This window comes from Callionymus lyra, chromosome 15 (genome assembly GCF_982586985.1).
Source record: "Callionymus lyra chromosome 15, fCalLyr1.hap1.1, whole genome shotgun sequence".
NCBI lineage: Eukaryota > Metazoa > Chordata > Actinopteri > Syngnathiformes > Callionymidae > Callionymus > Callionymus lyra.
This window is the reverse complement of record NC_141832.1, coordinates 13624340-13636379: the sequence shown is the minus strand read 5'-3', so window position 1 is coordinate 13636379 and position 12040 is coordinate 13624340. Positions and strand designations below refer to the sequence as shown.

At 37.4% G+C, this 12040-nt stretch overlaps 1 protein-coding gene across 4 annotated transcripts; it reads left to right on the top strand.

Annotated features, from left to right (window-relative positions):
* Positions 1-64: 64 nt before the first annotated feature.
* ccp110 (centriolar coiled-coil protein 110) lies at positions 65-9864 on the top strand. Of its 4 annotated transcripts, XR_015713420.1 has the most exons (14): positions 224-303; positions 720-890; positions 2404-2520; positions 3402-4308; positions 5239-5360; positions 5420-5588; positions 6160-6263; positions 6854-6970; positions 7043-7141; positions 7208-7324; positions 7393-7466; positions 7560-7625; positions 7909-8056; positions 8889-9864. XR_015713420.1 is itself a non-coding variant. In XM_087809471.1 (13 exons), exons 2-13 carry the CDS (start codon positions 756-758, stop codon positions 8962-8964), a joined length of 2103 nt encoding a protein of 700 aa, XP_087665597.1. In that variant the 5' UTR covers positions 65-232; positions 720-755; the 3' UTR covers positions 8965-9864. The 4 variants fall into 4 exon arrangements, 3 of the variants coding, with proteins under 3 accessions (XP_087665597.1, XP_087665598.1, XP_087665596.1); XM_087809471.1 differs by lacking the exon at positions 7909-8056 and having other exon boundaries at positions 65-232; XM_087809472.1 differs by lacking the exon at positions 7909-8056 and having other exon boundaries at positions 65-289.
* Positions 9865-12040: the final 2176 nt, after the last annotated feature.

Below are 12040 nucleotides of genomic sequence, written 5' to 3'. Positions count from 1 at the left end.
GCATCGCAGTGTCGGCACGTCGCGCTGCGTCGCCTGCGGGGGGCGCTGTTGTCTCCCGGAAGAAGAGGACTTGGACGTGGTCATGACAGGGAATAAAAACGCTGAGATTTGAAGAGGAAAACGCGACCATCATCTGACACGTTCGCCTTCGTCGTGATCCCGGCGAGTCCATGCGCGTCAGGAAGAAAAGAAAAAAGGCGTTTCTAAACGAAGGAAACATCATTTCCGGCGGGTGAGATAGAAGTCGTGCGCGGACGCCGGTACATCCGCCGGGTGCTCGTCCCTGAATGTGTGTCCATGCTGGTGAAAATGATATTTTTTAATTCACATTTATTCGTGTTAACGTGTGAAACAAACGTCTATTTATTTAAATCCCACACGTGCAGATTTGAATAAAGCATCACCATTATCGCTTTAATGGCGTTATATCTGTAATACAAGGATTATTCCTATAAGGTAATATTTTATTTTGTATATCTGCCAAACATTCTGTTTCCGTGCATGTTGTCAGCTATTAATAAACAATAAATCCACTCCAGGAAATGGGGGTTTTAATAGGAAGGAATTGCTGGAATGTGACCATTGAGATAAAAAACACTAAACACACAGACTCTCTTTTGTTCTGTCTGTCCACCTTCCAGATAGTGTCACACACACCCTCTACAAAATCTGCTTTTTTAAAAATGTATTTCCTAACGTTTCCCTGTGTCTCCCTGAAGCTGGACTGGACTACATGCTGTGTCCCGGCCCCGGAGATGGAAGCCTACGAGGGGTTCTGTCTGCAGAGTCTGGCTCTCCTGCAGCAGCATGTGAAGATGTCCACGTCCACCGAGCCGCTCAAGTTCTGCTCCGTCATCCGCTTCCATGGCCGACCCGTGCTGGCCCCGCTGGTGAGTATTTGAGAGTAACGTGATATTTGTGTTTTTGTTTGGTCGCCCCGGGCGAAGCTTCTAGCATCACGACTAGACTCTTGTTAGCCTGACGTGACGCCGCTTATAACGACACACTGAGAAAATAGTTTACTAGGAACAATGAGTCATTCTTTAGAGTATTCAGTGTCAAGACTTTATTTTTTGTATGACACAGGGCTAATGATACGATATATCGGTAGTATTGTTGAGTACTTGACTCTGGCGTTGCAGAATTTACAGACCACATGACTCTTGACAAAGTTGTCACTGCATTTGTTTGTTTTTAAAACCAAGATATGTCCAAACATCAGCTTTAAAAGCTGCTGGAGTCCACTGTATCCTCTCGTCCCCAGTCATCGCCGGGATCTGGCGGGATTAATGGTTTATTTAGCTGCAGTAATAACTGCTGCCATTGGAGGTTGTATCGCCACAGAGAAAAAATCCCAACTGTTGATGTAATTACATTTTTTTGATACAGTATCAACAAACAAAGTATCTCAATATTTAAATTAATATTTTCAATAGTTTACAGGTTTGTTTTCAAAGTAAAACTTTGACTGAAACAAGAGTCATAGACGAATGTTACTTCAGAGAAAATACACTATTTTAAAAAGTAAAAACCCCCTTCAGACAATAATAATCAATAATAGAGGAAAATATCTAAATAAAATATAAATAATAATTCTTTGTGTGCGGCCCGGTAACAAATGCCAAACGGTACCGCTCCCCGGACCAAGTGTTGAGGACCACTTTGCTAAATATTTGAAGAAGATAATCTTTGAATACTCAGTAATACACTGTTAACTATACACGTGTAGGTTTACAAAAGTAGTTATTAAATAGCTTTGAAATGACTGATAATATTCCAAGAGGGGGGAAATACTGACAACCTGAATTACATTATATATATATATATATATAAAACATACATAGTAATACTGAAAACTAGCATCAGAAACCTCTTTAAATATGACTTATAGATCCTACAAAATATATTAACAAATTATTCATGATTTATTAAATTTCATTAATCAGTAACAAACACATTAAGTCAAAAATCGCAATTTTGTGAAACTAAAAACCAGAATTAACTAAAAAAAAAAATCAAACCACCTTTAAAAAGAAAATGTACCTTTTAATATAGAATTACCATGGAAAATTTGTTAAAGCCCCAAAGCGTAACTACAATTATTTGCCTTGTTTTAGACAGTCATAATTGTACTTTTTAGATATTTATTTTTAGTTTTTGTTTTACTACACAACTTTAAAGCAGTGGGTCGTTACCATGAGAATTTTTTTTAAGCAACAAGGATAATAAAGCAAGCAAAACAATTGTTTGTAAAATTGCCAATAAAAACCAGATGACCCCTCCCCCATTGTAACGTCTAAAATTCGACACTAGGGGGAGACAGAAAATATATTTTTTATCTTGCGTATTGGGGCTTTAATGGGACTTCTTGGTTTCGATTGACAAGGATGTTGTTTCTTTCAGTTGAACGGACAGAACCGGCAGCAGATGTGTGACTTCAGGCGAAGGGCCGTCAAACTGGAGGAAGATCGGAAAAAACGGAAAACTATCAAGATTTCAAGTCCACAGAGTCAAATTCAGGCGAGTAGAACTTTACGTTGTCTGGAATCCTGAAGCAGGTTTGTATGTCACGCTGATTCCTGAGAGGAACACAAGTGTAATTATGCCGACCTTCCTGTGATCGTGTCGACGTCACTTTAACCACAAGTAGGATAAAAGTTTATTACATTTTATAAACTAACCAATCAAAGACATGCGTCACTGATACTTGTGCTCTCTTTAGACGTGTTGTGGCGTAACAGGACTGACAGGATGTTTTTAAAACAATGTCATTTTATTATGTCAACTCGTCTTTGACATTGGTTTACTGTATATTTGTGTTTTATTAAGTTGTAAAATTTTGCAATTTTTTTACTGTAAACAAACTATTTTCAACTGTAATCAAACAATTTTTTTAACTGTAAACAAACAATTTTCAAATATAATCAAACAAATTGCATCTGTAATCAAACAATTTTCATCTATAATCTAACAATTTTCAACTATATTCAAACAATTATCAACTGAAATCAAATAATGTTCAACTTTAATCAAACAATTTTCAACTATAATCAAACAATTTTCAACTATAATCAAACAATTTTCAACTATATTCAAACAATTATCAACTGAAATCAAATAATGTTCAACTTTAATCAAACAATTTTCAACTATAATCAAACAATTTTCAACTATAATCAAACAATTTTCAACAATAATCAAACAATTTTCAACTATAATCAAACAATTTTCAACTATAATCAAACAATTTTCAACTGTAATCAAACAATTTTCAACTATAATCAAACAATTTTCAACAATAATAAAACAATTTTCAACTATAATCAAACAATTTTCAACTATAATCAAACAATTTTCAACTGTAATCCAACAATTTTTAACTTTTATTTCTGTCTTTACAGAACAAAAGTCCAGATGAAAAGATCCAGAATCCTCCTCCTGCTGTGAACGGCTACACTCTGGTCACCGACTCACCTGGACTCGTGGTCCGCTCTGAACCGGGTCCAGATGCTGCAGGAGCCACAGCTGCTGCTGCTGCTGCTGTGAATGAGAAGAAAGAGAAGAAAGAGAAGAATGAGAAGAAAGAGAAGAAAGAGAAGAAAGAAGACGAAGAGAAGGATCTCAGCTTAGACTTCCTCCTCAGAAGGTCCAGAGAGTACGTGAAGAGGGAGAAGACCCTCCACACGGAGAAGAGTCCTGACGGCGTCGAGTTTGGGTTCAGTCTTCACCGCAGTCCGGTCGGACCGGCGCCGACGAGCCTCTCCCCGAGTCTCCCGGGTCAGTCCGTCCTCCTGCCCGGTCCGGACTCCATCGGGGTCCTGAGGACGCAGAAGCGAAAACCCAGACCGTTTTCAACCGGCAACATCCAGTTCTTCCTGCCCAACAGCCAATCGGATCTGGTCCTGCGCAGCCCGGTGAAGTCCGGGGTCAGCCCGGGGGAGTGGGTTCGGTCTGGACCCGCGGGGTCACCTGAGGTCGGCGGGGCGATCGGGACCGCCGCCTTGAGTCCACGATCCAGTCCGGCGGAGGCGATCAGTCCCTCCGGGTCTTCGTCCAACTTCCGGCGCCGCTGCCACACCCTGGACAGTCGCCCCGATGACCTCATCGACCGCAGCCAGGAGCGGCTTCCTCGCTTCATGGCCGGCGTCTCCATGGTGACGCCGGGTCGAAGGGGCGCGGTGACCAGGTCACACTGTTCCCCGCCCGTGCTCCGGTCCTGCCCGACCCCTGACCTCCAGGCAGAGGTCAGAGATCCTCACGGCAGAGTCGGAGTCAGGAGTGGAGCCGGTTGTCATCCGACCAAACTAGGTGAGTCCTTTCTAGTGCTTTTAATTTAGCTCTACTGTCACTTCCTGTCCCTCACCCAACTACTTCCTGTTTGCCCTCCAAAGTAAAAATTAAAAAAATAATAATGGAATGTTGTTTTCTTCTGTTTCCTTAAACTCTTTTTTCTTGTATATTTTTCGTTTTGTTCTTTTTTCTGTTTTCCCCCCTTGTTCTTTTTCATTTCTTTCCTTCTTTTAATCCACTTGTTCTATGTTCTCAATCTGCGTTCTTCTTCCTTTTCCTTTTTTATTCTTCACTTCTTCTACATCTTTTAATAACTTATAATCTATATTTTTGACTTATTTGTTCTTGATCAGTTTTTTTTCTTGCTTTTCTTCCTCTTGTTGATTTAAGGATGTTGTTCTTTCCATTCTTCTGTATTCTATCGTAAGATTTCTTTCTTTTCTTCAATTTTCTCTTCTTCTTGCTCCTCTTGTTTTCTGTCTTGTGATTACTTTGTTTGTTTTCCTCTTTTTTCATTTTATTCGTTTTTTATTCTTTTACAATGTTTTCTAGTTTTTTTTTCTTGTATCCTTTTTCCTTTCTTCACTCGTTTACTTCCATTTTTTTCAGTCTTGTTCCAGGTGATAAATACTTTCTTCTTCTTTTGCTTGTTGTTTTTCATCCTTTTTTGTTGTGTCTTTTTCTTCCGTTTTCATTTTGATTCTTCTTCATGGTTGTTTTTATGAATAATGTTTTTCTTCTTTTTGACTTCCTGGTTGCTCTCGTCGTTATTTATCTTCTAAATGTTCCTTTCTTCTTCTCCTCTACATTCTACTTTAGCTGTTGTTCTTCTTATATTTCCAATGATTTATTGGCTGCTAAGCATTATGGGAAGAAAGTTAAAATAGATTAAAATACAAGGTGTTAAATTGTACTGCAAGAATATTCAAGTGTATTTCCTGGGCTCAGAGGAGAACCAGTGGCTCTCGCCGACCGTGGAGGACATTCAAAGGCGTCTGGAGGACGAACATGCTCTGCAGATGTCCAGGCTTCTGGCCGAGCAGGAGAAGGAGCAACAGCGCCTCCTTCAGGTCAGGCGTTGACTCTCCACACAGTGGAGTCGGTGTTGAAAAAGGACGTTTGATTTCAGGAGCTGGAGGAGGCGGAGAGGAGGCGGGCGGAGCAGGAGAGGATGAGGTTCCAGGCGGTGGGTGATGGTGGTCGAGGATACTGGACCTCAGGTGACGGTCCTGCCGTGAGCCCGCCCGGCCCGAGGTTAAGCCCCTCCCACACCTTCTGTGTACAGTCGCCCGGACCAGGTCTGTGGTTCACTTGTTAATCCCACGAGTCCGAGAATAGTTAACGTTTCACATGTTTTCAAATAAAACTTTTCCTTTTTTCTTAATTGAAATATTGCTTTTTTTTTCAAGCATTGGAATATTTATTTTAATTGAATTTCTATTTTTAAGGCTTGAATTTGCTTTTTAAACAGTTGAATTCAATTATTTTCCTATTGAAAGGTTGAGTTTTGTTGTTGTTTTTTTTTATAATTAAATCAAGAAATTTGAACATTATTTAGCATGGTTGACACATATTTTACACTTAGAGTTTTATCTTCTTATTCAGAAAAATCATCAATGGTATAAATTGAAAAATGTTACTTTTAGAAATTATTTTTTGAATGATTGGAATTAAAATACCAAACTGTATGTGTAAAAATAACCAAAATCATTTAGAAAATATTCTTCTTTTAATTCAATTATTAAGATATTTCCTTATATAAATTATTCAATTGACTTAATTTAAAAATAAATGAGGAAACATAAAATTTAAATGAAAATAATTCAAAGTTCAAACATTTAAATGTAACCATTAAATATTCTGACGCAGGTATTGTCAGTCCAGTGATGTCCGGCCTAATCTCCCCTTCACTGACCCCTCCTGTCTTCCTACGGGGGCCCAACTGGAACAAATCTCGATCTAGGCTCAGCCAGGTGAGGTCCTTCGATCCATCTTTGAGACATTTTTTTTCAGGGTTCCCCCTGATCCTTAACCCTTGTGTTATCTCAGGGTCAAGATGACCCAGAGGCCTGAAAACAAATGTGTTTGTAGTATCCCTTGTGTTGTCTCTGGGTCAAGGTGATATTAAATGATCCATAGACGACACAAGACAAGGGATACCAAAAACATATTTCTTTTTGGGTCACATTGAACCTGAGATGATAGGACTAAAAAGTCTTTCAGATCCTTATAAAGTCTTTGAAAGCATTGAATTGTCTTAAATACAATTCCTAAAAATGAAAATATAAAGTCTTTTATTTCTGGTTTCAAATCTCAAAATATTATGAGTTAAATTATTTATTCAAACAATAATAAACAACATTTTCTTTATAATAATAATTATGACTGGTTCTGTTTTAACAATGTCACGTGGCTGAATGTGGAACCAGTACCAGTAGAATCAGTAGAACCTATTTTAAAAATCCAAATCATCAATAGTTATGTTGTGTATTTTTATATTTTTGGCTGATTGTCCTTTTTATTTGTAATGGTATTAAAAAAAGTCCCTGTTTTTCCGCCTCAGGTCCCGACGTGGGAGCAGCAGAAAGGTTTCTCTCGGATCGGCGCCATCACCCGAGGCTTCCTCACGCGCAGGTTACTCAAAACGGACAAAGTCCGAAACCTGCGTCAGACGGTCGCGGTGAGTTCATCTTAAGAAAAAGCCCGAAAAAACACTTTTAGCGTCCTCTGAACCCCCCGATCTGGATCCTAGGACACTCTGGAATTCATCAACTCGTTCCACAGCGAAACTCCTCAGAAGGCGACTTTTTCCGCACAAGACCTGACTCTGCACGAGCGAGTCAAAGCTCAGGTAGATCCAGTCATGATGGAGTCTTTCTCAACGTCTGTGTCGACAACTTCTCTCTCTCGCTCTCAGCTCCGCGCTGCTCTCTTCGACATCCACGAAATCTTCTTTGAAATCCCCCCGACGGAGCGATTAGCTCTTCTTCAGGTGGACCGGGAGCTCCGCGCCGAGAGGAAGCTCCGAGAAGTGGTAGGTCTGACTCAGATCTGGACACACAGTTTCGTTTTTGAAGTCACGTGGAGTCTGCTCGTCCGCAGGAGAAAGCCAAGTGCCTTCGAGATCGAGGAGCTCTGTCGTCCGCCACTCAGAGATCTCTGGACAGGAAGAGGAGGTAACGACCTGCGACCGATCAGATGTTGGAGTCAATAGTTCCAAATCTGACGTTATCGAAACTTTTTCTGTCGCTTCATTGGCGCTTCGTAAGAGTTGGCGAGTCTCCGGTGCCGACCCGGAAGATGCAGCAGAAGCCCAAAAGCCCCACGACCTCCAGGTAAAGTCGTTTTTTTAGCTTTATTGTTTTTCATTTTCACCAAAGTATCTCCGTCGCCTGCTCAGAGTCTTGAGGTCCAGCCAAGTCCAGAAATCTCCTGTTCCGAGGCAGCTTCTTCCACCTGTTGATTCAACAAGGGCCAAGTCTCCTTCAGTTAAAGATCTTTGTTTGAGGACTTTTTTCCCCTTTTTCTTTCTATTATTCGTCCTTTTTTGGGTAAAAAACAAGTTGTTTTAGATAGATAGAGAGACTTTACTAATCTAAACTAGATTCTGATCCACAGGCCTCAGAGCCCGAGCTGGGGTGTAAGTCTGGATCAGATCACTGATGGACGGTCTGACCATGAATAGATCTGAAAGTAAGAACCAGAATTTTAAAGTTGATCCTGAAAGAACTGGCAGCCAGTGAAGAGATTTAAGGATCGGAGAAATGTAAGTTCTTCTACTAGAGCAGGTCAGAGTTCTCACTGCAGAGTTTTGTATGAACTGCAGGCGAGACAGATCCTTCTGGTTTAGGCTTAACTACACTTTCTCCTCTTATTCATCCCTTTTTTCTTTTAGCTTGACGGCCCCTAAGAAGAGTCACAGAACACAATGTGGCCCCTGAGGAAATCTTAGTCCCCACCTCGGTTTTAAACACTATGTCATTATCTCTGCATCCCGTCTGCACTTTTTTCTTCTTCTTGGATCTCTGAAAATACTTCTGAATGACTCCCAGATACTTGAACTGTAGATCTTTCAATCTTTCCTGTCTTACTTCTACTGACTTTCATCACTCTTCTCTCGTATTATAAATCACTATATCATCAGCAAACATCATTTAACTGTGTTTTTAATGTCATTTCAATCATTTTCATACACGTTTGTTAACAAAAATAAATGATTACAAAGATTTACAGAAATATATGTTGCGAAGATAAATATGAATATATTTTATTGTACCTTTAAAAAATATGACTTTGGACTAATACACGTTTAAAAAGACGATTTGGTAAATATATTTTTTTGATCAATGTTTTACTTTATGGTATAAAAAAAGTGAATTCATCAATGTTTTCTTTAACTTTCTTTTAATCATTATATTGTTTTTACTCTTATCTTATTAATTTGAATGAGTTTATCTTGAGTTTTCACATATTTTCGTCACTATTGTGTTTTTAAATATCATAAATCATGCATTTAAATACATTTTGTTTGTTATTTAAGTAAAACAGTTAAAGAAACATCACTATAAGTCAACAATACTATTGTTATTCTGTGACAGGAGCTGGTACAGGAAGACCCCCGAGGAGCGCCTGAGACGATCGGACCACCTGAAGAAGCAGAACTCTCTCGGTTAAACACTTCCCGTCTCTACCTGCTGCCACCGAGACGTTGACGGTGTCACGTGATTGTATCGATCGCCAATTGTTGTCGTGCTCGTGAAGAAGCTAACGTGTAGCTCAAGTATTTATCCACTTCCTGTTTGCTCCTAAAAGAAAAAAACACGTGTTGACGTGCCTACTTACTGTACATGCCTTCACTTTAGAACCTGCTGCTTATTGAGACCCTTTTTTTAATGCCAAACATTTACCGTTTGTTTTAAAATCGTCAAGTTTTCTGTGACGTTTTAAGGGCTTTGAGTTGTTATTGATAGTGAAAAGTGATCAATCGTATGTGTAGGATCTATGGTTGGTTAAGTGTTATCAGATAAAATCATAACCATGAAGGTATTTATTATACGAGCAGATCATGTAGACATTTTTCCAGCTTGATTTGCAAAGCAAAAAAAAAGAATAATGTGCTTTTATTCTTGCTGTGGTTGAAAGATTAGATGAGAAAACTTTATCAAACGTCATTAAAGATCCATGTAAACTACTATATAATATGCTTATGTAAAAAAAATGAACCTTACATTTCCATTGGTTAACAAAAAATCTGCTACAATTCATGGATATGTTTGTATTCGTTTCATGGTTTAATTGTGCTTTATAAAAAAAAACATTGAATTATCAGTGAACTACCTCCAGTTTAATCTCGTGTGCTAAACATCACATTTTTCACACAAGCAGACTTAAAAAAAAAATCTGTACATCAATGATATTAAGTCAGATTTAAACTGTGTCGAGAAAATTTGACTTTTACTGTAATATTTGTTTTTGTGCAGAAAATGTTTTTTAACGTTTTTATTTATTTATTTTATTTATATCGTCTTCATATTGTTTTATATGATCCGAATAAACCTTGAATTTAAAAACAAATGTTGACTGAAGTGTTTTTTTTAGCGTCTTTAATGAGTTAAAAAAAAGTGTGTGACCAGTTTGTAGTCTTGATGACGTCATAACTGTCGTGTGAAAACCTCTTGACCGCTAGATGGAAGCAGAAGATCACGTTTATTTTCCTCCAGACCGTTGAGGTACGTTTTTAATTGTTAATAAAGAGCTTCGTTTGCAAAATGGATGTAAAAAGTGAAGAAACGCATCAAGAAAAGATGCTCTTGCTGATTCATAATAAAACATTTTTTCAGGTTTTCTCCCATGTTGCATGACGTTTTTTTTATTCTGTATTAATTAGTATTATTTATTTATGCTTTTATTTATTTATTTATATGTTTTATGCCACGCTATTGCATGATATTTATGTCATGCTATTGCATGGTATTTTATGTCATGCTATTGCATGATATTTTATGTCATGCTATTGCATGATATTTATGTCATGCTATTGCATGGTATTTTATGTCATGCTATTGCATGATATTTTATGTCATGCTATTGCAAGGTATTTATGTCATCCTATTGCAAGGGATTTATGTCATGCTATTGCATGGTATTTATGTCATGCTATTGCATTGTATTTTATGTCATGCTATTGCATGATATTTATGACATGCTATTGCATGACATTTATGACATGCTATTGCATGACATTTATGTCATGCTATTGCAAGGTATTGATGTCATGATATTGCATGGTATTTATGTCATGCTATTGCATGATATTTATGTCATGCTATTGCATGATATTTATGTCATGCTATTGCATGACATTTATGTCATGCTATTGCATGATATTTATGTCATGCAATTGCATGATATTTATGTCATGCTATTGCATGATATTTATGTCATTCTATTGCATGGTATTTTATGTCATGCTATTGCATGATATTTTATGTCATGCAATTGCATGGTATTTTATGTCATGCTATTGCATGGTATTTTATGTCATGCTATTGCATGATATTTTATGTCATCCTATTGCAAGGGATTTATGTCATCCTATTGCAAGGGATTTATGTCATGCTATTGCATGGTATTTATGTCATGCTATTGCATGGTATTTTATGTCATGCTATTGCATGATATTTATGACATGCTATTGCATGACATTTATGACATGCTATTGCATGACATTTATGACATGCTATTGCATGACATTTATGTCATGCTATTGCAAGGTATTGATGTCATGATATTGCATGGTATTTATGTCATGCTATTGCATGATATTTATGTCATGCTATTGCATGATATTTATGTCATGCTATTGCATGGTATTTTATGTCATGCTATTGTATGATATTTTATGTCATGCTATTGCATGATATTTTATGTCATGCTATTGCAAGGTATTTATGTCATCCTATTGCAAGGGATTTATGTCATGCTATTGCATGGTATTTATGTCATGCTATTGCATGGTATTTTATGTCATGCTATTGCATGGTATTTTATGTCATGCTATTGCAAGGTATTTATGTCATGCTATTGCATGGTATTTTATGTCATGCTATTGCATGATATTTATGACATGCTATTGCATGATATTTTATGTCATGCTATTGCAAGGTATTTATGTCATGCTATTACAAGGTATTTATGTCATGCTATTGTATTGTATTTTATGTCATGCTATTGCAATGTATTTATGTCATGCTATTGCATGACATTTATGTCATGCTATTTCATGGTATTTTATGTCATGCAATTGCATGATATTTATGTCATGCTATTGCATGGTATTTTATGTTATGCTATTGCATGATATTTATGACATGCTATTGCTGCTATTTCATGGTATTTTATGTCATGGTATTTTATGTCATGCTATTGCATGGTATTTTATGTCATGCTATTGCATGGTATTTATGTCATGCTATTGCATGGTATTTTATGCCATGCTATTGCATGGTATTTTATCCCATGCTATTGCATGATATTTATGACATGCTATTGCAAGGTATTAATTTCATGCTATTGCAAGGTCTTTATGTCATGCTATTGCATGGTATTTTATGTCATGCTATTGCATGACATTTATGATATGCTATTGCATGACATTTATGACATGCTATTGCATGACATTTATGATATGATATTGCATGACATTTATGACATGCTATTGCATGACATTTATGTCATGCTATTGCAAAAC

Bases quoted from the DNA above. Each gene is read 5' to 3' on its own strand.
- ccp110 (XM_087809470.1), top strand. The intron at 6,971-7,042 runs GTGAGTTCATCT...TCTGGATCCTAG, and splicing joins ACCTGCGTCAGACGGTCGCG to GACACTCTGGAATTCATCAA. The intron at 7,626-8,888 runs GTAAAGTCGTTT...ATTCTGTGACAG, and splicing joins AAAAGCCCCACGACCTCCAG to GAGCTGGTACAGGAAGACCC.